This window comes from Phyllopteryx taeniolatus, chromosome 2 (assembly GCF_024500385.1).
Source record: "Phyllopteryx taeniolatus isolate TA_2022b chromosome 2, UOR_Ptae_1.2, whole genome shotgun sequence".
NCBI classification, from domain to species: domain Eukaryota; kingdom Metazoa; phylum Chordata; class Actinopteri; order Syngnathiformes; family Syngnathidae; genus Phyllopteryx; species Phyllopteryx taeniolatus.
In genome coordinates, this window is record NC_084503.1 from 7940104 (window position 1) to 7963910 (window position 23807).

At 42.0% G+C, this 23807-nt stretch overlaps 1 protein-coding gene across 5 annotated transcripts in view; it reads right to left on the bottom strand.

Annotated features, from left to right (window-relative positions):
• Nucleotides 1-11394: 11394 nt before the first annotated feature.
• large2 (LARGE xylosyl- and glucuronyltransferase 2) overlaps nucleotides 11395-23807 on the bottom strand; it is a 101003-nt gene continuing 88590 nt past the window's right edge. For all 5 annotated transcript variants that reach the window (XM_061758255.1, XM_061758236.1, XM_061758245.1 and 2 more), the window contains 3 exons: nucleotides 19884-20030; nucleotides 17098-17293; nucleotides 11395-16828 (listed from right to left, as the gene is read on the bottom strand). In XM_061758255.1, coding sequence (XP_061614239.1) covers nucleotides 16631-16828; nucleotides 17098-17293; nucleotides 19884-20030 — 541 coding nt within the window. In that variant the 3' untranslated portion in view covers nucleotides 11395-16630. The remainder of the gene's footprint in view (nucleotides 16829-17097; nucleotides 17294-19883; nucleotides 20031-23807) is intronic.

A 23807-nucleotide genomic window follows, 5' to 3' on the forward strand; every position in this document is an offset into this window, starting at 1 on the left:
GCAAAGGTTCAGAATACACATTTTAGCTTTTTGGCATTTTGGCTTTTGCTGTATTCGATTTACAGAGGACGTCAGAAAGTACGTTTTTTGTATATTTATACTACACAGCTATGAAACAAGCCACTTGTTCAACCTTTAAAATTTGAAGTGGAACATAACAGAGGAGGATATAAACACGTTACACCATTCGTAATTGTGATTCATTCGGGACAATAAAACATTTCTGTCGTCAACCAGAGTGGATTTCAAATATGCAGATATCTCCATAATAAGAGTAAGGGTTTTAAAGGCCCTCTTCCATCACTGTTATTCTATTTAATTTGTCCTGGGAGTGCTGGAGCTTAACCCAGCTATCATCGGGCAGGAGGCGGGGTACACCTTGAACTGGTTGCCAGCCAATCGCAGGGCGCATACAAACAAACAACCAGTCGCACTCACATTCACACCTACGGGCAATTTAGAGTCTTCAATTAACCTACCGTGCATGTTTTTGGGATGTGGGAGGAAACCAGAGAGCCCGTAGAAAACCCACGCAGGCACAGGGAGAAAATGCAAACTCCACACAGGGGGGGGCCGGGGATTGAACCCCGGTCCTCAGAACTGTGAGGCAGACGCTCTCACCAGTCGCCCACCGTGCCGCCCAAAAGTTACACTTGTTATACTAAATTGTATTTACTATATATACGGGTTGCTGAAACATTTTGTATTCCTTTGACTATAATTTAAAATGATAATACACACGTACACCATTGTCTAAAACACACTTTCAACCTCCTCGCTCAATATTCAGCTTTCTCCCTTTGCGGCTCTCTGCTCGCTCTCCGAAAACCAATGTTCCAAAGTCCTCTGGCTCTCTTTCGCTACCTGGCTCTCTCAATGTTCCTTTATAGGACATAATGTGTTGTTTTCATTTCATTTTGAACTTTAGCCAAGAAGCCATGGAGAGGAATTCCCAAGATTTCAGCAACCCAGTCTTTAAATTACGTTTATTGTATAACAGGGCAGGCTACTGTTTCAGGCTTGCCTGATTTTGTGTTGATGTAAGGTTAACTATAGTTAGCTATAGAAGTTGGCTGAATGTGCTCCTCTGACAAGACCCCTGGCCCCAACCAGGCCCCAATCAGTAAAACTGGTCTAGAACTGCTGCTGATGCCTACACTTTCAGGCTAGTTACAATTAACTACAATGCTCAGTACAGGGTGTTGCATTTTGAGCCAGAGCGTGGATACCAATTTAATTAGTGCATTGCTACTACTCAGGTTTTAGAATAGTTTTTGACAAACTCTGGTTGACATCTGTACATATAATAAGTGTATCCACTAATTGTTTTATTTAAAAAAAAAAAAGAGGCCAGCTAATATTACTGTTCCACTTCCAAAGAAGATGTACTCAAAAAAAAAAAAAAAAATGAATGTAATCAATCCTTGGTTGCGGAAGCTGGCAGGGAAGAAGGCTGAGCTGGTGTGTGGGGTCGAGACATATGGCTTGGGTCTCTGGAACCCACCCTCTTCCACACTCTGGAGCTGCTCCTGGTGAAAAGCGCTGAGGAAGTGTGAGCAAGCATCCTGATTGGCCCCTGACTTGGTGCCTATACGTTACGGTTCACGTCGGTGGATGAGTCTACGCACCAAACAGTTTAGAGTCCTTGGAGGGGGTCCTGCTATTGGAAACTAGTGATTGCCCTGGAGCAAGTGCCATACGCCTCCTCGCCTTTTTGCGTAGTTGTTATTTAAGTCTATTTTTCATACAGGAAAACCCTCGTGCCGGTGATAGGTCGATCGTCGGAAATTAAGGGCAGTCTTTCCGCCCTATATGGAACCTGTTTTCATTCCAGCATTACTACAACCCAAGCTGATATATATGTACTGTATGCAGAGACCAACATCATCTTTCATTTACTTGTGAAGTAATTATGATGTCTTTGTTTTGAAAAGTGACTAAATACTGCTACCTGCTGTCCATCTGATGTCATTACCACATAGTCATCTTATCTCATAGTCAACATAAGAATTGAGGCATTTAATAATTTTGAGATTCAAGCTAGTTAGTTAGAATTAACTACAAGGCTCAGCACAGGATGTTGAGCTACATGTTACGAAACAAAGGTGCTGCTGTATAACAGCAACATACTTTCCAATTTTTTCAAGAATATTATAATATTATTTTCAGATTTTCAGTCTACCTGGCTCATGTGAAACCGATGACAGCATTTGCTAACACGTCCTTTCATCCATCCATTGTCTGTACTGCTTATCGTCAATAAGGTCGCAGGTGTGCTGGAACTCAAGGCTGACACGGGAGTGCATGTTGACACTTGCAGAGGTTGATCCCACGCCCTTCTAATCCCAAATGAGTGTTTAAAAAATCAATACAAATCCCACAAAGATCATCCAACTCTCACCCAAAACCAAATGTTAAAATAATAATCCTGCCAAATTCCGAGTATTAAAAAAAAATCCCGCCAGTTGCAGATCTTTATATTGTTGTTTTTTGTTTTTTTGTTTGGTTTTTATTGTCATCGAGCAACATTAGCCCTATCTATTGGTCTCACACACACACGCACACACACACTATCAATAAGTCTGTTCTTCATTTAGCCATTCTAGTGACGAAAGCAAATAATGTTCCTGTAGGGTCCAACGCATTTGTTGTTGGTTTTTGGGCAGTTAAAGATTGGTGGCAAGTGTGTGTGGACTCCCACATATTATTTTTGTATATTATTTGATGTTCATGCTCATATTTCACTCTCTTTTTTTTTTTTTAATCAGAAGTTTCTCACAGCTTAGTCTATACTTGAGTAGTTATTTTTTTTCCACTGAGTACTTAATTACTCACACTCAAGTAAATATTTGGCGGACTACTTTTGACTTGAGTCATATTATTCTAAGGTAACAGTACTCTTACTTGAGTACAATATTTGGCTCCTCTACCCACCTTTGGAGGCGGAGTACTCTCTGAATTGGTAGCCAGTCAATGGCAGGGCACGTAGAGACAAACAACCATTGACACTGACATTCACGCCTAAGGACAATTTGTCCACAGGCTCTGAGCGGCTCTCAAAGGTTTTGCGACGTTTCTGACCTCTCTAGTGACTTTGACTTTGTTAGGGGATCTACAACCAAAGTTGTCCTGCAAGTTATCATAAAATGTTACGAGGCTTTCACAATTTTCCATGGTATTATTTCACAGTAAAATACTGTATCGAAAATATTATTGTGAAATCAATGTTTTAGTGTATTATCTCACAGTAAAGTACAATAAGAGTTTTATGGTGATATCGCCATTTTACTGTGTAATTTCACAATACGTGGTTCGGCACCTCTGGATTTTATTTTTTTTTCTTTTCGGGGTGGGGAACCAACCTTCGTTTTGAATCGAAAATGCTTATTGGGAGGATATCCTCTTAGTCAAGATTATTATTTTTTGGGTCAAGAGACAGAAGCCAATTGTTGCTTTCGCGGGGTGTCACCTGATTCAGGTGTGCAAGCCAAAAGAAAACACTGTGCAATACTTGGAATGATTCGCGGCTAATGGATGAGTATAATGTATGGCCAAAAAGGCCCGACAGGACTCCTTCTTTAGCTTGACGGCATCCCTTACCGCTGGTGTCCACCCGCAGGTTTGGGGATTGCTGCCACGACAGGCACTGACAACCATACTGCCACAGTACAACAATGGAGGCAGGGAACATGGTCCGCTCAGACTCAATGTCCTCCGCCTCCCCGGGACGTGGGTGAAGTTCTCTCGGAGGTTGGAGTTGAAGCTCCTTCTGACAAGGGACTCTGCCAGACGTTGCTGGGACGATGGGCTTTCATACAATGAACTCCTTAAGTGTGTTATGGAGCCTAGCGTTAAAGCCACCTTCTTGCAATACCGACTTGATTGGATGCGACATGTCGTACGGATGAACCCAACCAGATTACCTTGACTCATGCTCAATGGTGAACAGGAAACAGGAAAAAGACCTCTCGGAAGGCCAAAACTGGACTACAAGGACCAGCTAAAATGCTCCCTGAAGCGAGCTAGCAACTTGCCACTGACAGAGCAAGATTTCGGATGGCACAGATCCATATGAGAGGGCCAGTAAACAACAGGATGGAGATAAACATAAACAAAGACTTGAAAAACTGAACCAGCCACCCCACCACAACTATAGGCTGGGCCTCCAAAGCCACTTCCGCAATCAACATCGCCGACAGATGGCAACATCCTAACTACAGACGAAACCAATGCTCTGACACGAGCTGGAGCCAAAGACGACTCCCTCATGGTTTGGCACCTGCAGATTCACCTTTTCATGTTTTTTTTAAAAACATTTTTCTTTTTCTTTTCTTTTTTTTCGGGGTTGCGAACCAATACACGATTGGCTGACTGGCCCACATGACCGAAAAGCCTGGGTTGGGAAGATTGCAGAAACAACTGGTAGTGCACCAAGTCCATCGCAAGGCTACGGCATAGCCGCTACACTGCAGGCAGGCCAGTCTCTGACCCGCACTCTTTTACTACGAAGCCACACTGTTGTAACACAGGCTGACTGTGGTTTGGCATTGTCTTCCTGAAATAAGCAGGGGCGTCCATGAAAAAGACGTTGCTTAGATGGCAGCATATGTTTCTCCAAAACCTGTATGCACCTTTCAGCATTAATGGTGCCTTCACAGATGTGTAAGTTACCCATGCCATTGGCACTAACGCGGCCCCATACCATCACAGATGGTGGCTTTTGAACTTTGCGTCCATAACAGTCCGGATGGTTCTTTTCCTCTTTGGCCCGGAGGACATTTGAAATGTCCACTTTTCCACTTTGCATCGGTCCATTTTAAATGAGCTCGGGCCCAGAGAAGCCGGCGGCGTTTCTGGGAGTTGTTGATAAATGGCTTTTGCTTTGCATAGTAGAGTTTCCAGCGACCAGTTCACGGTGTAGATGGTAGTATCCACCATGAGCACTATGTGAATAGGTGAATGAGGTAGCATTGTAAAAGCGCTGAGTACCTTGAAAGTACAAAGGCGTTATATAAATGCATCCATTACCCTTCACTTAGTAGCCTCTCTCCACAGATGTGGATCTAAAGTATGCTTATGGAATTAAGTGCGTTTCCGCCACTGATAGCCATTTGCTGAAAGCATTCAGTGTCTTACCATCTTCTACCTTTAACTGGTAGACTAAAGGCCCTGCCAGTCTTATCGTGCATTGCCGTGCAACGGCAGTGTATATCTCCACATTTATTCTGCGTTTGCTGGCTATATTTACCAGCTAACCAAAACTATACCAGATTAAACCCCAATGTAATATTGTATCGTTAGATCTCCTGAACTGTATAGGTTTTGATATCACCCTGGCCCACCATGTGCCGTTGCATCGATGTGGACATTTCCATGAACCTTATGGTTCTACACTATTAACTGTCAAAATAGCATATGTAACCTACCAATCAAAACTTGTTTCATTATGTAGTGTTTGACTTCTTAGCAATGTGCTGCTCTCTTTTTTTTTTTTGACAAAGAAGACATAAGAGCCTCGACTAACCAAGGGCATTGCCTTTTTATTGAGTTGATGTATTACTCAGTATTATTTATTATTAAGAAGAATTTTCTTAAAGCAGAGCAAAATATAAATACAGGATTCATGTCGGCTTAAACATTTAAAAATATAAATCATATTTTTGGTGAAGGTTGTGGCAAGCATGTCTGCTTCACAGTCATATGCATAATTTATGAGGGGACAGGGGATACATGTCCCCTGCCCATTCTCAGAGGGAAGTTTTGGTCCGCTGCAGTTTTTTACTGTCCAAAAACAATGTAACGCGACAATAAACTGAGAGTCGACAAGCACTAGGACAACGCGGAAAACCCCTGCCATTTACAGCAGTGCACTGGTCAACAGTGTATCGGCTGGCCCAATCACATCGCTGAGATGTTTTAACCACTGACGTTAGATTATCAGTTTTCCCCACCGGCCAAGAGCAGTGCACTGTGCAATGAGTCTCGAGGAAGCAGAACATGTGTGCATATGTGAGCGCAATGCCGTGTCCTGCAAAGACAGGCAAGTTTCCTAACCCTTGCAGAAGAATCTTCTATGTTCATGAGACACCCGCCACCACCTCGTAACGTTACCAGCAGTCCTGAGTCTGCTGTGACTGACAAACAGGTGGATGAGCAGCAAAGAGGGTGACCAAGAGTCTGCAAGGGGAAGCTGAAGAAATTCCAAGTTATAGTTCTAAGCAGTGAGTTCAGGAACAGGCACTCATGTCTGTCAAATATCTGGATATGGCCTTATGGATTTAAAAGCCTTCGCAAATGTTTTACCCCAATACCACAGGAAAATATGTTTGGCTCTCCAAGTACCACCTTAAGGCCCAACATTAAAATACAATAGCATAAAATGAGGCACAGGTTTTATTCCTATAAAGTATATTTCATATTCTAAATCGCTGTAACATTATGTAATGTTGGAACATTAACACTGTGCTTAAATGTAGAAAATAAAAACTGTCCTTCAATTAAGAAAGTTAAGTAACATGAAAGTTAACTAAAAGGTGTACCTAAATGAATGTTTGAAAAACATTTCTAAATGATTGCAAATGTATTGTACTAGATTAAAAAAAAAAAAGGTTCAAGCCACTGCTACATCATGCACAGTTTGAACATTTAATTCATTGTTTCTTTCACATACCACTGGAGCACAGGTGTCAAACTCAAAGCCCGGGAGGCAGATTTGGTCCATCGCACTACTTTATGTAGCCCTGCAAAGCAATTCAAGTGTCTACTTCTTGTTTCTTGCTAAATGGGTTTGTTATTTTCATGCATTTTTTTTTCACTTTTAACAGATATGACAAGTGTTCAAATTCACTTCATTGTTAACAATATGTGTAACAATCAACGTCTGAGGCAATTTTGTGAATGAAATAATATGTTCAAATAACTATACCCCTGCGCTCAATAGAGCCCGCCTCATAGCACACTTTGAGAACCACTGCTCGGGGCTGATGCTTTAGACATACTTTTTCTCTGGATGTTACCGTCAAGTACATCTGATTGATGCATTTAAAATTGTGGAAAACAAATCATCTGGGGGGTGGCAAAAAAGTAAAAAATTGAAAATTGTCCTCCCCACCTTTCACATCACGGTTACGCCACTGTTCACAGTTGAAAAGTATTGGGTTCAATTCTTTGCTTTCTTGCCTTTCTGTTTGGAGTTTGCCCGTTCTCTCCGTGCTTGGTAGATTCATTGGCAACTCTAAATTGAATGCGAAGGTTTTTTTCCATTTATATGGGCCCTATGGTTGAATGACACGCATGCACACATGCGAGCGACACCCCCCTGCCCCCGACACACACACGCGCACATACACACACACACACACACACACACACAGCTAGCTCGATCATCCTCTTAGCCTGTAAGAAAGCACAGGATGTGTGGGTTTTACAAAAGGTCAAACCCACAGTAACTTCTGCTAATTTGCAGTGGTCTCGCATACTGATTTTCTGTATGTCAGTCTTTGTCTGGAACTGTGGGGAAGCTGTTTGGACATCAGCTATTACTGCATTGTTGAAAAGAGGCAAATCCGCAGATCTCCCGCTCACAAGGCTGTGGTAGGATGTTCTAGCCATGACATTTGTGCTTCCTTTCCAATGTTAAACCACCATGGTGTGGAAAAAAATAGTGACAAGCTTTTAGAAAATCCATGGCAACACACTCGATTCAGGTAACAGCGCCACCTAGTTAAATCAGAACCCAGACTCCACCCAAAGTGGGAGGGTGCTACAATGATAAAAGCATAAATACCCAAAGCAATGAAATTGGTTGCTATGAATTTGCATTTTTGACGATGGGTCAAAGATGGACTTTTGCTTTGTAGAATCTTTGCACAGTAGCAGCAATGGTAATTTTGACATATCCACCCTTGCACCTGAAAAGGCTGCATTTGTATTGTGACTGTGAGCCTTCAAAAATGGATGCTGATAGGCGCCCATCTTTGAAGATGGTTGGATGGAGCTGAGAGCAAACAAAGGGAAGATCCATCCATCCATTTTCCATACTGCTTATCCTCACTAGGGTCGCGGGCGTACACTGTGAACTGGTCGCCAGCCAATCGCAGCAAAGGAGAGATTTGTATTTATTTATTTATCTTTATTTGCCAAGTATGTCAAAAACACACAAGGAATTTCGCTCCGGTAGTTGGAGCCGCTCTAGTACGACAACAGACAGTCAATTGACAGAGCACTGAGCAATAAAAAGTTGCTAGTAATCTGGTTGTGCCGGTACAAATTATGATTATTTTTTTTGACAATTGTGCAAAAAGATGCAGAGTCCTCTAGCAATTAGAGCAGTTTGAATGACTAATAGAGCAATAGTCCGGTGCAATGACCATTGTGCAAAGGACGGCGAGACTTCAAGGAGTTTATGCAGTTTAAAGTCACTGGTAGTGCGATAATCTGGGACAATGTCGATTGTGCAAATGGTGCAGATGCTACTCAGGCAAATGAGTTGCCAGTATTGGTCAACAACAGATATGCAAATAGTGCAGCGTGGCGTGACTACTACTACAGTGAGTGCACAAGTAATGTATAATTTGCCCTACAGAAATGTGACAACAAATTCAAGACAAAAAAATGGCAGCATGTTGCAATGGAATTGTAAGTTAACTGTTGAAGAAGTTAATGGCAAGAGGGAAGTAACTATTGGAATGTCTGCTAGTTTTAGTTAGCATTGTACGGTAGCGCCTACCTGAGGGAAGGAGCTGGAAGTGCTGGTGACCAGGATGTGGATGGTCCAAGAGGATTTTGTGTGCAAGTCCTCAAGGGTGGGGAGGGGGGTACCGACAATCTTTTCAGCAGTTTTGATTGTCTGTTGCAGTCAGAATTTGTCCTTTTTTGTAGCAGCACCAAACCAGACTGTGATGGAAGAACACAGGACTTATTCGATGACCACTGTGTAGAACTGCCTCAACAGCTCCTGTGGCAGGCCGTGCTTTCTCAGAAGCTGCAGGAAGTACATCCTCTGCTGGGCCTTTTTGAGGACGGAGTTGATTTTCAGGACTTCAGGTCCTGAGAGACTGTAATACCCACGATCTTGAAGGTCTCAACGGTTGACACAAGGCAGTTGGACAGCGTGAGTGGCAACTGTGGAGAAGGATGCCTACTGAAGTCCACAATCATCTGTACATTCTTGAGCGTGTTCAGCTCCAGGTTGTGTCGGCCACACCACAAGTCAAGCCGCTCCACTTCCTGTCGATACGCAGAATCGTCACCGTCCTTGATGAGGCCGATGACAGTGGTGTCATCTGCAAACTTCAGGAGTTTGACAGCCGGGTGCGTTGAGGTGCAGTCGTTTGTGTAGAGAGAGAAGAGCAGCGGAGCGAGGACACAACCTTGGGGTGCGTGGAGATGAGGTGGTGTCCCCCAGCCTCACCTGCTGTGTCCTGCCCGTCAGGCAGCTGTAAATCCACTGGTAGATGGCAGGCGAGATGCTGAGCTGGAGAAGCTTGGAGGAGAGGAGTTTGGGGATGATGGTGTTGAACGCAGAGCCGAAGTCCACGAACAGCATCCTCGCGTAGGTTCACACGTCGTCGAGGTGTTCTAGGATGAAGTGCACACCCATGTTGACTGCGTCATCCACTCTTCTAACCATTGTAGTTTCCCCTAATTGGACATCGGAGAGAGTGGCGACTACATCGGTTCCATATTTCTCGTCTTTAAGTACTGTTTTTGCATTTATCATGGTTGCTTCTTTGAACAACTCCTCGTCCGAAAATGCCTTCTTTTTCTTCAGCAAGAAGTGTGCAGCTCTAAATGTGCCTTTGCTTATTTTTGGGGCGTTTTTCACCGGTCTGTTTGCACAAAGCTGCCTTCAACTCGCTGACTTGTTCAGCTCATAGTGCGCTGCCCATTGGGTAGTTAGCACGGAAGCTTGTGTGGTCCGTTCTGAAATAAATCTCTCTCTCCATTGTGACACTTTGGCGTTGCCACAGTCGCTCCACAAATGAGACAAATTTTTTTTTTCAATGTAGTAAAAAAGAACACATCCTGTCATTCACTGTGAAAAATTATGTTTTTGTTCTTCTTTGGGGAGGTTAAACGTCAACGTCGTTGTGCCTGCTAGCTTCACTCCACAAACGCTACGGTTTGGTCAACCCGTTGGTGACTCCTGGAGTAAAGAGACGCGCTGGTCCACCAGCACCGGATCCACAAATTGCATTCATAGTATGGCGTCAATGTGTCCTGCACCTCATATTGTCGTCGGCGCTAACTGCATTCTTCATCAATGCGGGAGTTGAGTGATCAACCACTAAGGATTGTCAGTTTGGTTGGGCCAAGCTAGCTATTACTGGCTGAGCCGCCTGTTCTGGACAGTCAGGTTCGGTGGCGCACTCATAAAGCAGTCATATTTCTTTAGAGTTTCACTTTTTGTATTCACTTTATTTACAGCTCAGCACACAGCGCTACTTGTATATCCGCACGACTCTATTTACTTACTCCTATGTTATTTTTTTCTTCATCTCTTATCTATTTACTTCGGGCAGCCGTGGCCCAATGGTTAATATCATCACCTGCCACCGTGGGGGACCGAGGTTCAAGACCCTGACCAGACCATCTGCCAACATCCCCCGGACTCACAGCTGTGGTGTCCTTGAGCAAGACACTGATAACCCGAACTGCTCCCGGGGCGCTTCAGCTGCCCCCTGCTCCAGTGTGTTCCACTAACAAGTGTGTGTGTTCACTGTGATGAGTAAAATGCAGAGAACAAATTTAATGTGCATACATGCATGTTCATGACAATAAAGGTGATTCTTGTTCTTCTTTTACATAGTGCCCCTTGATGTTCAGGTTGGAACACCACAGTCGTATAAGTCAGGGTCTTTAGAACAAGCTGACAAACTTGTGTTCCTAAAACTCAAACCTCTGAAACAGTTAAATTATTAGCACTTAAACCAGTTAAATGGTAGGCATACTTGAAGCACTTTTTTTTTTTTTTTTAAATTGTATTTATTTGAATTCTTAGCATTTTATTGCATTCCTTGAAAACTGGTTGTACTCCCAGATATTTTGAATTATATTCGGACACTGGATATTTGTGTTTATTTTCATTAACCTTTTATTATTTTTTAATGCGTTTTGTTACCTACACACAAATTAACTGTGTGAATTTAAGCCTCAGGTCTAATCAAAATGTTTCTTTTGCGACCAGAAAGTGGACTTATCCTACGGAAATAAGACTTGACAAATTACGTCAGGAAGCATTAAAAATAACTTGATGCCGTCATGGGTAATAAATGGAATTATTCACCTATGACAAACCATTATTTAAATCAATACACTAACTAATGTTCTCGTAAAAGACATTGACTTGTTTGGTCTCGTGTTGCACTTTGACACAGAATAGCCCAAGCCAAATTATTACAAAAGGGCAAATTTATTTCAAGCACATACATAGAAAAATAAGATTGATTTGATTCAATAATAAATAGAGTGCCTGAGCTCAGGCCCTTTTGTTACAATCAATACCCAGTTTCACAACACAGCAAAGGCACTACAGTATAGCATTTACCACAATCACCAACAAGTCAATGTGGCATTGATGAGAGCAGGGAGGAAGCAGGACTCTTCATGATTCATGTTCATGCATGATGCGGTGGACTCGTGGTTAAGGACCCACTGCATCTGCTCAAGACCTGGACTGTTTCTCTGTTCAATAAACGAATGTGGGTACTAGAAGACCTCAGGGAATAAAACACCAACGAAATACAGAGGTTTACAGAGATAGACTTAAAACACTCAATTTTTAATCTCTGCTCGCAATTCCAGGACTATACGATGCTCTATGAGTGAGACATTGGCATCCACCATAAAAAGTGTTGGTCCATCATTTATTTTTTCTGCAATATCAAATCCTACCCTGTCATGAACAGGGGTCTCAATTATAAAACACTGTATATAGGATTCTATCTATTAGACACAGATAAAGCATTTTGAAAAAGATACAATGTTTAACATAAATATAAATGCCTATCACTACTATTCCCCGTGATGATAATTAATTAGTTACAGTGGATATTAAAAAAGTCTACACACACCTTGTTTGACGTTTTTGGAGGAAAAAAAAAATAAGACCAAGATACATCATTTAAAAACATTTTCCACTCTCAGTGTGAACTGTAATAGTCATTCATTTTCCGTACCGCTTATTCTCACTAGGGTCGCGGGCTTGCTGGAGCCTATTCCAGCGAGATTCAGCCGAGGGGCAGGGTACACCCTAAACTGGTTGCCAGCCAGTCGCAGGGCACATATGAACAAACAACCATTCACACTCACAGTCACACCTACGGGCAATTTAGCGTCTTCAATTAACCTACCATGCATGTTTTTGGGATGTGGGAGGTAACTGTAGTACCCATAGAAAACCCACTCAGGCACGGAGAAAATATATGCAAACTCCAAACAGGCAAGGCTGGATTTGAACCTGGGTCCTCAGAACTGTGAGGCAGAGATGGTAACCAGTTGGCCGCCGTGAACTATAATACGTCCAACTCAATTGATAAAAAAAGAAATGGGCCTAATTTCAAGATTGGAAGTACAAATAAAAAAGCTGAGACAATGTGGTTGCACAAGTGTGCACACCCTATTAGAAAATGGGATGTGTGTGTTCAGAATAAGCCAATCACATTCACTCTTGTTAAAGTGGAGTCAGCATGCACCTGGCACCATTTAACACTAAACTGATTAACCCCAAATAAGGTTCAGATGTTCTAGCAGTCAGTATCCTGGCATTTTTGTAGTACTGCAGTATAAGCCATGGTCCGCAGAGAGCTTCCACGGCATCAGAAGGATCTCATTGTTCAAAGGTATCAATCAGGAGAAGGGTGCAAAAATATTGGCTGTTTAGTACAACTGACAACAACAACGATCTTCCATCGTCTTCATCTGGGCTATGGGGAAGAGTAGCAAGGCCGAGCCTTTATGTTAGAAAGGAAAACATCTCAGTCTGGCTGCATTTTGTAAAAACAAATTTGAAATCTTCCAACGCATGTTGGAAAATGTGTGATGGGCCGATGACACCCTCTTGAATAGATTTGTTTGTTTTTTTTCCCAATTGAGTTGTACAGATTAAAGATCATAAATGGTGGAAATAAGTTTTGAAATGATTTATCTTGGTCTCATTTTTTTTGTATCACAAAAACCTGCCATTTGAACAGGAATGTGTAGAATTTGATACCCACTGTACCAAAACGTTCGTCTGTGGGCAGGGAGGGAATGTGATTGATCTCGACCATTTTTATTTGGTCCCATTTTTTGCTTTTGATTGAAAGGTATTGCAATTGACTATGTTTGTTCTTTCAAGGCAAAACACTGTTTTAAAAATCAAAATAATTGAATTCATTGTAAAATTAACATTTGATATGAAGTTGAATACAACATTACATAGGAGCAAATATACCAATCTTTTCCATGATTTGAGCATCTTGTTTTTTGCAGCATACAGTATTCAACATGGTGAGGGTATTACGACATAGTTTCACAAAAGCAACGAGAGTAAACCTCATGAAATTGTTTACTTCAGTGTTTTTAGTCATTATGTTGTTTCATTGGTTACATGGTTGTATTTAGCTCTCTACAATCCTATGTTAAATGTCATAGGACATCGGAGACAGTGCCTTTGGCTTGGCGGACATGGGTGGCCGTGGTACCCCTTTTAAGAAAGGGAACCAGAGGTGGTGTTCCAACTAGAGGGGGCTCACACTTCTCAGCCTCCCTGGTCAGATCTATTCAGGGGTTCTGAAGAGGGGACTCTGCATCGGACTGTCGAGTTAAAGACAGAGCTGAGGCGAAAGATGAAGCTCTTGATTTACTCGTTGATCTACATTCCCACGCTTACCTATAGACCAGTCTTACCGCTTATAAACGACCGAAATTAGATTCCTCCAATGGGTGTCCCAGCTCTTCCTGTAGGGTGAGAAGCTCGCTCATTCGGAAGGGGATCAGCTGCTCCTCCTCTGCATCGAGCGGTGCCAGATGAGGTCGCTTACGCATCTGGTTAGGACGCCTCCTGGACAGCTTCCTGTTAAGGTGTTACTGGCACATCCCTCTGGGAGGAGGCCATGACACACTGGAGAGGCGTTCCAAGGCTAGCATCTACCTACTGGGAATGCCTCCTGATCCCCCAAGAACTGGACAAAGTGGCTGGAGAGAGGGATGTCTGGTGTTGCCAGCGTAAGCTGCTGCCCCCGCAACCTGACCTCACATCCAATAAGTGGAAGAGGGTTGAGGGATAGTTGCTGTATAGAACTATCACTTTTCTAAAGAATCATCACGAACCCCTAAATAACGCCAGTTGCATACAATGGTGCTATATGGAACCAGGATTGCAATATAGAACTTCGGAAGTATTCTTTTTATTTTTATTTTTGAGTGATATCACAATTCTATTTTTTCCCTGACCTTTAGGAATCTCTATTCGAACCTGTCCACTTTCATTGCAATTTTGTGCAACCTTTATCCCTTTACAACATATTATTGGATGTTTTTTCTTGTAGTTCTTGTCTCCAGTATTACCATAAAAATTCATTAGTGAAGAATCATGTTCAATAAATTATATTATTTGTACAATTAAAAATAATTATTGGTCATTACACTGTAGCTGATAAACAATAGATGATCAATGGGGAAAGAAGAACTACCGGTGAAAAATAGGATTGAAAGAAGGAAAAAGATGATTTCTTGTTTTTTTCAGGATATTTGGGATTTGGGCCCAGCTAAATGTGTGAGTGATGGTTCATGTGTTATCCTGCGACCAAAGTATCCTTTGCTAGATGATTAACGACTTTTTTACAATGCTGTTTAAGACCTCATGAACGTGCTAACATTTTCCTCAGCACCAATAGTTGGTTAATTGCAACTGTGGAAAACAAATACCACAATTGTCAATTTGTATATGAACTGTTACATGTATTAAGCTAAAAATTGTGACGTGATTTTATGAATGTGCTTTGTAATTTGAAGGTGCACTCCACAAAACTGTTGTTGGAAGGTTTCAGTAGTTTACACATATCCAGTGAATCAGACAGTAATGCAAAATATACAGAAAACTTAACATCTCATGCTCTTCTCTCATACATACAGCATGACAGCTTCTAGACAAAACTAATGTGCATTGTGAGTTGGTCCCAGTCACTGCTGCTTTGTCTGGCTTATTACTTCACCTGTAAAGGCCTCTTTATACTCCTGTGCTCGTGCGGCTGACAATGCCCGCATTGCATCACGTGACCGACGCATTGGCCCGCGCGGCCCCTATGCGCCCCATCTGCGTCACTTGACGCGCACACGGAGATCATCTCTTGTGATCGGCTCGTTTTAGTCACATGCTGTGATGACGTACTCAGCGTTCCCCTTGGTTCTACATACCATCTACGCCGCCGCCCCCTTGATCGATTTTGCAGCATAATTAAACGTATCAGCTGGTCATCTAGGTCCATTTGTTCTAGCAGACACAGTTCCATGGTCGCCATTGTTGTTGCTTTGTTCCTTGTTACGGAAAGGAAAGTAAAAACGGCTACTGGAAATGGCCAAAAAATGCAGAGGAAACTCCACCCTGTGGTGTCCTAGCCAATAACAGCCGTAGCGACACCCCCAACTTGGAGGTGAACTGCAGTACATTTTCAAAACAGCGTGTGTGCGTTGCGCTTGAGTATAAAGGCAAACGGTGCGCGGGATAGCAGCGGTGACGTCAGCTCGGTCACGGCACCGAGCGAGTATAAAGAAGCCTTATGGATTATTGAGATAACCATTCTTATCATTTTTCACATGTGAAATTACCACATGAACATGTGGTACAGGTGCTGACACTTAAGCAAATTGGTAGTCATTCATACCCCACCATAATAACCCTGATGATGAGTACAAGAAATGTGTAGTTGTATGTGCGGCACCTACAGTACTGTGTGTATATATACTGTATATATATATATATATATATATATACACACACACACACACCCACACACACACACAGTATATACACATGCAGACACACAGACAGTCCCTGAAGCTAAAATATTGTCTAAATTAATTAAATTGGTCTTGGATGGATAACATTTCAAAGGTCTCAAAAAGAATGATGAATTAACCCGATCACTTGTATAAGTTCATGGGTTTGTATTTGACTAAATATGAAAATAGTAAATATTTTCGTAAATACTATCAGTCATAAGGCCTAAACATTTCCTCCAGTTTGACTGACCTCCACAACCAATTCACCTTTTTAATGTAAACTACCCCCCAAATGGCTCGGTGGTGCTTGCTCTGTGTCCTTGAACTTGGTTTCCAGTTATCAATGTGAGTACTGTCCACTGGATCACGTATATTTGAAATATCCCTGATTGTCAAAACAAATCATAACATACTGTAGTTTTCAATCACGCTTTAAAGCTAGTTGATTCAGTATCAATATTGGATCAGCCCAGTGAATCCTGCAAATGAGAGTATCCACCGTCTTGGTAAACTTATCACGATGATGTTAGCACAGGGGCTCAGAATGTCTGAAATGGGCTGTAAGCTTTGCCATCTCCATGGCAGGAGATCAAATCAATATATGTGCGAACTCTGTCTCTCGTGAAAAAGTGTCTGACAGCATTGTTTAGATGTTCCTCTGGGCAGTTAGGTACTTGAGAGCAGCTGAGCCATACTTCCTGGACAAGTCCTGGTGGAACTCCTCTTTTAAGGTTTTCAGGCAGTTGCGGTAGCTCGAGCTCGAGCGAAACTTGGAGATGTCAAAGCTGGGCGCGTGGGGCATGTGGATCATGAAAGCATTTGGAAGAACCATAAGGTCATACTCCTGAAAGGAAGTAAAAAGAATGTATATTAATATCAAAATATAATGATATCTAATTGGGAACTTATTGGATTTTTGCCTCAATACTGTTTGTGTGTGAAACAAACTGTACGTTTGTTTGTGGTAATATAGATTTAAAATATTCTAATAACAAATTTTGTGACCAGCCCAGCAAAATAAAATAGCAGGCTGAAATGGCCCCAAACAATGACCATGGATTCTATGCAGCGATATAAGTACTGTGCACATTACATACTTTGTGCGTAGAGTACCTGTGCGTCCAGCTCGATGATATGGGAAACTTTGTTCCAGCCAAAGCCCACAAAGCGCTGATCATATTCCGGACAATGTCGTTTTACGACAACATAAGGTTCAAAGTCTGGGTCCCAGTCAACCTTATATGGTGTGGTGGCTGTCCTCCATTTGGCATAGTTGGAAGGGGCGTGGCCTTTAGGCCACACGTGATACCTGCAGACACAATAATTCATTGAGAAAAATGAGTTTGGAAATGAAAATTGTCTGATCAAGTACCAAGTTATGTTACTTACCAGGTTCCTCACCTAAAATGTTCTATATAGAGTTCATTGTATCTTATTACGTTACTCCGACACTGCAGTCGGAGTTGCTGTTGGTTTCTAGAATGACCAGATGTGCAACTCAAGAGAAATCTTTCACCGGTCAGGCTTCTCTCCAGTGGAAACCTCCTCTATTTTCTGAGGCAAATACTTCTTCATCAAATCTTCATCTATCCATCCATTTTCTTGCATCTGTAGGCCTAACCTGCTGAGATTACCCATGATGCAACAATTCCCTTATTTTCCCACCCCAACCCCATTAACTGTAACCGCACAGTCTTGCTTTGTCAATTTTGACGACTTAGGATCCCCACAATAATGCCTATGTTTATGAGCAATTATGAGCTGAGGTGGATACAAACGCAGTAAGATTAAATAAAGGTTCTCCTCATTCAATGCATACATTTGTTTAGTTTTGCACAGGTAATAAAACAAGTCACCAACTCATATTTGCTTTTTCAGTATTCAACATTGTGTTTTTTTTGGGTTTTTTTTACACTTCCCTCAGGTAAAGAGAAAAAGCAGCTCAAGGGGGAGTATGAGCAAGCCAGCTTGCTCTTTCTGAATCACCTTTACACAATCGGAGCAGAACGCATTTACTAGTGCCCTTAATCAATATATTCTATCCCCTCTGGATCTATGAAGAAAGCTACTCTATGTCTTAGTAGGCAGTGCGTGCTTCAATACATCCTATCAATAGAAAATAGAAAAATAGAAAGCGTGTCCACATTAAGTCACTCGAGATTGCACAAGTAAATCTGAGTCCACCATTATGCCGTCTTATTGAAGCAGAACTTGTCAACAACACCATTCAGTCTTGAAAGCAGCAATACACTATGTATTCACAACCTGAAATAGATGTGTTAAGGGGGCTTCAGAAATTGTACCTTTCCTACCTTCCCTGGAGCTTAAACTGTTGTTCACAGTTTACGATGTGTACCTTTACATCTTGCCTCAGATGACAACAGCAGTTGTTGTGATACCCAGTGTTTCCACTGTTACCTTGAAAAAGTAACTTCGTTACTTAACTGATTCCTCTTTGTACGAATCACCAGCTATAAATCAGTATTTGGTGAGAGACATTGATGATGCTAAAGTAACTATTGTTGGTTTGAAGAAGTAAATGTAGTCTAATTACTCTCCCGGGAAAAGTAACGCGTTACTTTGCTCGTTCCTCAAAATAGTGGTTCTTCACTGGCATCACTAGTGGTACCCTAGCACACTGACTCGCAAAGTTATAATGGAAATGAACATGAAAATCACAGAGACTTAATAATTCCACCATCCATATTGTCACCCAGAATGGAAGAAAGCCATTGGGTGAAGGGTGTCTTTAATGTTGTGTAGCGGACATGCAACGCTGTGCCACCCGACAGCCCAGCCTCGCACTACCGCCGCTCCCCGCCGAGGTAGACGATAACTGCTAGTGAGACGCAACGCCGCACGCAGACTCTAAACGAGAGCCTCCTGCAAGCGCTCCGAGCTACCCTGTTTGGGGGCCCCGAGGTCAGTCCGGGGGAACGTCTTGCGAACAGAGACACCCGAGAGACGTCATGCCTGGGAACTCGTTGGCCTCCTGCTTTTCCTCCTTTTATACCTTCCTGCCTTCCGTCTAATCCACCTGTTCCCAGTGCGGACCAGGCCGGCCGAACACTCGGGAGCCTGACTCGGCTGCCTCAAACGTGTTCCAGACACCTAAGTCCAACATTGCGGTCTACTAAAAGTACGGATGAGTGCATATTTGGGTTTATATTAACGAGAACAGGAGTCCTCAGCTATACGCATTCACTACACGCCTATTCTGCTCATCTCACGTCACAAATCCCTTCCTTTGCCAAAGTTCGTCTGTACCTTGTTTGTTTTGTGTTTGTCCTGCAGAAACCCCTTTTTATTATTAGATTTTCTATAAAATTCACCACTTGCATTGATTGTGTGTGTGTTTGGGTTCGGAACGAAACCTCTGGAAAGTCTCGAACTCAAAGTTTCTAAAGTGTAGCCACCTTCCGATATGGAACTGATTAAAAACTTTGTCGTCATTTCGCCTCAAGTTAAACGACGTGGTTCCCCTCATATATATCAAATATCTTGATTTTAATTTAAAATTACGATAACCTAACGCAGGTGCCGCTTCTAAATTAAGCACCATTCTTATTTCATCCATAATTGCTACACTTGTGATTCATTTATTAAAGCTACAACATTCGAAATCTGCCTCTCCATCACGTCTTCTACTAACAGTTAACTCCCAAACAATACCAGATGAAATAACCTCAACTAAATGTTCAATTTTATTTATAATGGAATACCTGGTACTTCAGTGTTTTGTCAAAATATTTACCATTCAAAACCATGCATTACAGCATTAATACTGTCTCTGAACATCAGGACTCACGCTGAACAATTCTGATTAACAGGTTAAAGGAAATTGAAGAGAACATTGCATCATTCAATACTAAGAACATCTTATATTCACATTTTGATACCTGAAGGTATAAAGAGTCCCCATGTCCAGCATGGAGAGTAGCTCTGCTTTGGATTTGGGGAAGGACAAGCGATAACGCAGTGTCTCGAAAGCTGGAACCACCAGAGCCTTCTTATGATTTGCCAAATCCAACTGCATGACAGTTTTTCTGCACAGAAAAAGAAAAAAATATATATCAACTGGAAAGCCAACCCCATAATTTGCTCTTTCCACATACTTTAATGCAGACTTTTTTTTGACAATTAGGACTGCACAATATTGGGGGGAAAAAAATACATTGCGATTTTCTTTAACCCTATGATGTATATTGCAATGTTTACGAAAATACAGGTTAACACACACACGCCAATCTGCATGATGAACAATAGCCATAACAGACCTTAATTAATTAGACCCATTTAATCCCAAGTTTTTCCCAGACATTCAAACATAAAAATTAGGTGTCATTGGTAGCCATTTCAAGTAATCAATCATAATTATATTTAAAAAAAAAAAAAATATATATATATATATATAGAGAGAGAGAGAGAGAGAGAGAGAGAGAGAGAGAGAGATAGGTGAAAAAGTGTATTTTATGACCAGTCACAATTGTGACCAGTGTGATAGTATGCTGTGCACCCACTTAAAAGCTATGCAAGTGCTTGCAACAAATGCGAACGATAAAGATCACAATATGTCAACATTGCTTTTTTAAAATTTGAATATTTCATGCAATTACTTGCCTATTTTGTACATGTCAATATAACATTTTAGTACAAAATTCAACGGAAAATATACATTCCACTCATGACATTCAGTCACACTGATGCCTCATGAACAAAGTGCTACATTTGTTTGTGCAAACTATTTTGAACTACTCTCAGTCAAACAGTCATTACAGAACATAAACACAACATTTAGATAGTCCTGCATACATATGGATGACAAAAAGAATCATCCTCAGAGCTATCTGTCAATCCCATTGCCATATGTGTTGACTCAATTGAAGCTCTTTTCAAAGAACACTGTACTGCTCTTCACCACTCTTTAACGGCATCAATATTATTTGTGTATTGGCCCTTTCATCCATTTACATTCACTTTTATCTCATTAACTACTGTCTGTGATATTTTTTAAAGCACTCTCTGTGAAGTGATGCATTGCAGGCGGAGGTGGTCCGTTTATCACAACAAACAACATCTCAGGAATCTATTGATTGGCCCGTGAGGGTGTTGGCCATATCTTGCCCAATCTTGCATTGTAGCAGAGAGTAGAGATCTCCTTCTGTGAGACAAAGGCCTTGGACCAAACTATCCTAAAGAAAGTAACCAGAGCAATGGTCCCTCTCATAACAAATCAATAAAAGGAATGGCTATTTACGAGCGGACTGCTGAGAGACCATGAAAATATGGGCCACCACCACTTCTTGGACCTGATTGTGATGCTGTATCTCGAGACCCGTTGGTCATGAAGAGCTACACCTCCCATGTGTTCATTATAGTGTTTTAGGCTTTGTGGTTGATGGACTTTGTCAAAGGCATGTCGCTCTTTGTTCCAACTCTTGACCACTGTTTCAATATATTGCTTCCCCGTTTTTGGTGCTATAGTCACAGCATTGTTGTCTTTCCAGCGGACCAACAGCTTATCTGCTTGTGTTAGAAGTTCTGAGGTTCCTCGGGGTAACTTCATAAATTCACTCTTTGGTTTGAAGGGAACATCAAAGAGTTGGTTTTTCCTCAATGTCCCACAGCTCCCATATCCCCTCTTGGCCATCTCATCGAGGAGTGAAAGGGAAGGAAAGAGGTTGTCATAGTGGAATTTGCTACCTTGAGGCACCTCAACTTGCTCTGCAAGACCAAGAACAATGCTTGGCTCTTGGCCTCACCCAGTTTTTGGGAGGCGCGTATGGCCTCCCTCGTATGGCTGCATATGATACATGTATCCACTGAGTGATGCAAGGCACCATATTTTATAACCAAAATGGATTGGTTTGCCTTTTATGAGTTGCTTACATTCATGGCGGCCATAATATCTGATCATACTCTCATCCACTGACACACATTCTGGATATGGCATGACTTTTTTAAGAAGATTGGTGAAGATTGGCCTAAAATTGAAAAATGGATCCTCAGTGATCTTTGTGTTGTCCGCAAAATGTAGTGAGGCCATTATTTCGCCAAATCGATTTCCTCGCATTGCATTTGAAATTATTTGATTATGTAACATCACTGTCAGCTGACCAGTGCATACAGGTATGTCTTCATGGAACAGTGCTACGTATATGCAGATTTAAGGAGCTCATCCATACCCATATCCACTAGCCTGCCCTTGGTCTGCATGGAGTAGAGATTGGACATTTCAAGGGTCATCTCTCTTAGTGTGGGCGGATACAGTAGCAGGAAAATTTTCATTGGATCAGGACAGCTTTGTTTGAAACATTCAGCACTGTGATCAAAAGGTGGTAAGGTAGTGCTGGTGGGTTGGAGGAGGGGGAAGTTGTAATCAATGTTGTTCCTGTCATCATCAGTGCCCACAAGTTCAGGATATGCATTCAACATCCGTACTGGGAAATCTCCACCTCATAGTCCATACCAGATCCATCACTTTCACAATCACTGAAAATGGGATATTTTTCATTTGAGGGGGGAGAACTGCAATGTTACATGCCTTGGGCCATCACATACACCCAAATTATGAAAAACTTCAGTCAAAGTGAATCTATAACATAGAAAAAAGATAAGACTCAGAGCAAGTATTTTATATTTATCGACGAATGTGCTATCCCACGGGTCACTATTGTGAGCATGCATATGTTTACTCATTCTGCAAACACGGCAAACACATTTGAGTAATTGCAAATACATATATCATTACTAAACACCCCAAACAGAAAATCTTTGTCCTAGCTTTATTTTAACATACTTTACTAACCTTTTATTTGGGGAGGTTGGAGGCAGCTATCCTCCTCTCAAGGTGCAACCAGGAATATATGTTTTTTATTGAATTGTGGCGTCTCTAATTAAGAAAACGAACGGTTAATGTTGGCGTAATCACGTCAAAATAGTTCTCCACATATGCGTTCTGCATATGGAGAACGCATACGAGCCCATCCCAGCCATCATCGGGCAGGAGGCGGGGTACACCCTGAACTGGTTGCCAGCCAATCGCAGGGCACATATAAACAAACAACCATTCGCACTCACATTCATACCTACGGGCAATTTAGAGTTGTCAATTAACCTACCATGCATCTTTTTGGGATGTGGGAGGAAGCCGGAGTACCCGGAGAAAACCCACGCAGGCACGGGGAGAACATGCAAACTCCACACAGGCGGGGCCGGGGATTGAACCCTGGTCCTCAGAACTGTGAGGCAGATGTCTTAACCAGTCGGTCACCGTGTCGCCTTGAATCAGAATTCCCCTTGTGTTATATGGAAGAAAACTCTTCTTCAATGATGTTAAAGTTAATGACCAATAAACTGTTATCATATTTATTTAATGTTTTATTTCTTTATAATAGTGGGTTTTCACTTATTTCTATATTGCACTATATTTATTTTTAACGACACACACTGATAAAAAGGTAAGTACAGTAGAACTTAATTTTGGGGCTGGAGTGGATTCATTGCATTTCTATTCATTTCAATGGGAAACGTTACCTCGGTTTAAGAACGTATTGGGTTAGAAACCGAGTCACGAATGAATTACGTTTGTAACCGAGGTTCCACTGTACGCGTTTTTATTTTTGCACATACAAACATACAAAACAAACACAGACCGAAAGCCTGGCTTCATTTCCTGTTCTTGCACTATGGCCAACTTGGCATTTTCTGCAGCATGGAGGAGGTCCCACCTCGGCTCCTGCAGCCCGTGGTGTCACCTCCGATGCCACCAAAGAGGGCGCACACACCCACATGGGTTCGCGCCTCTCCGGCCAGTCGGCATG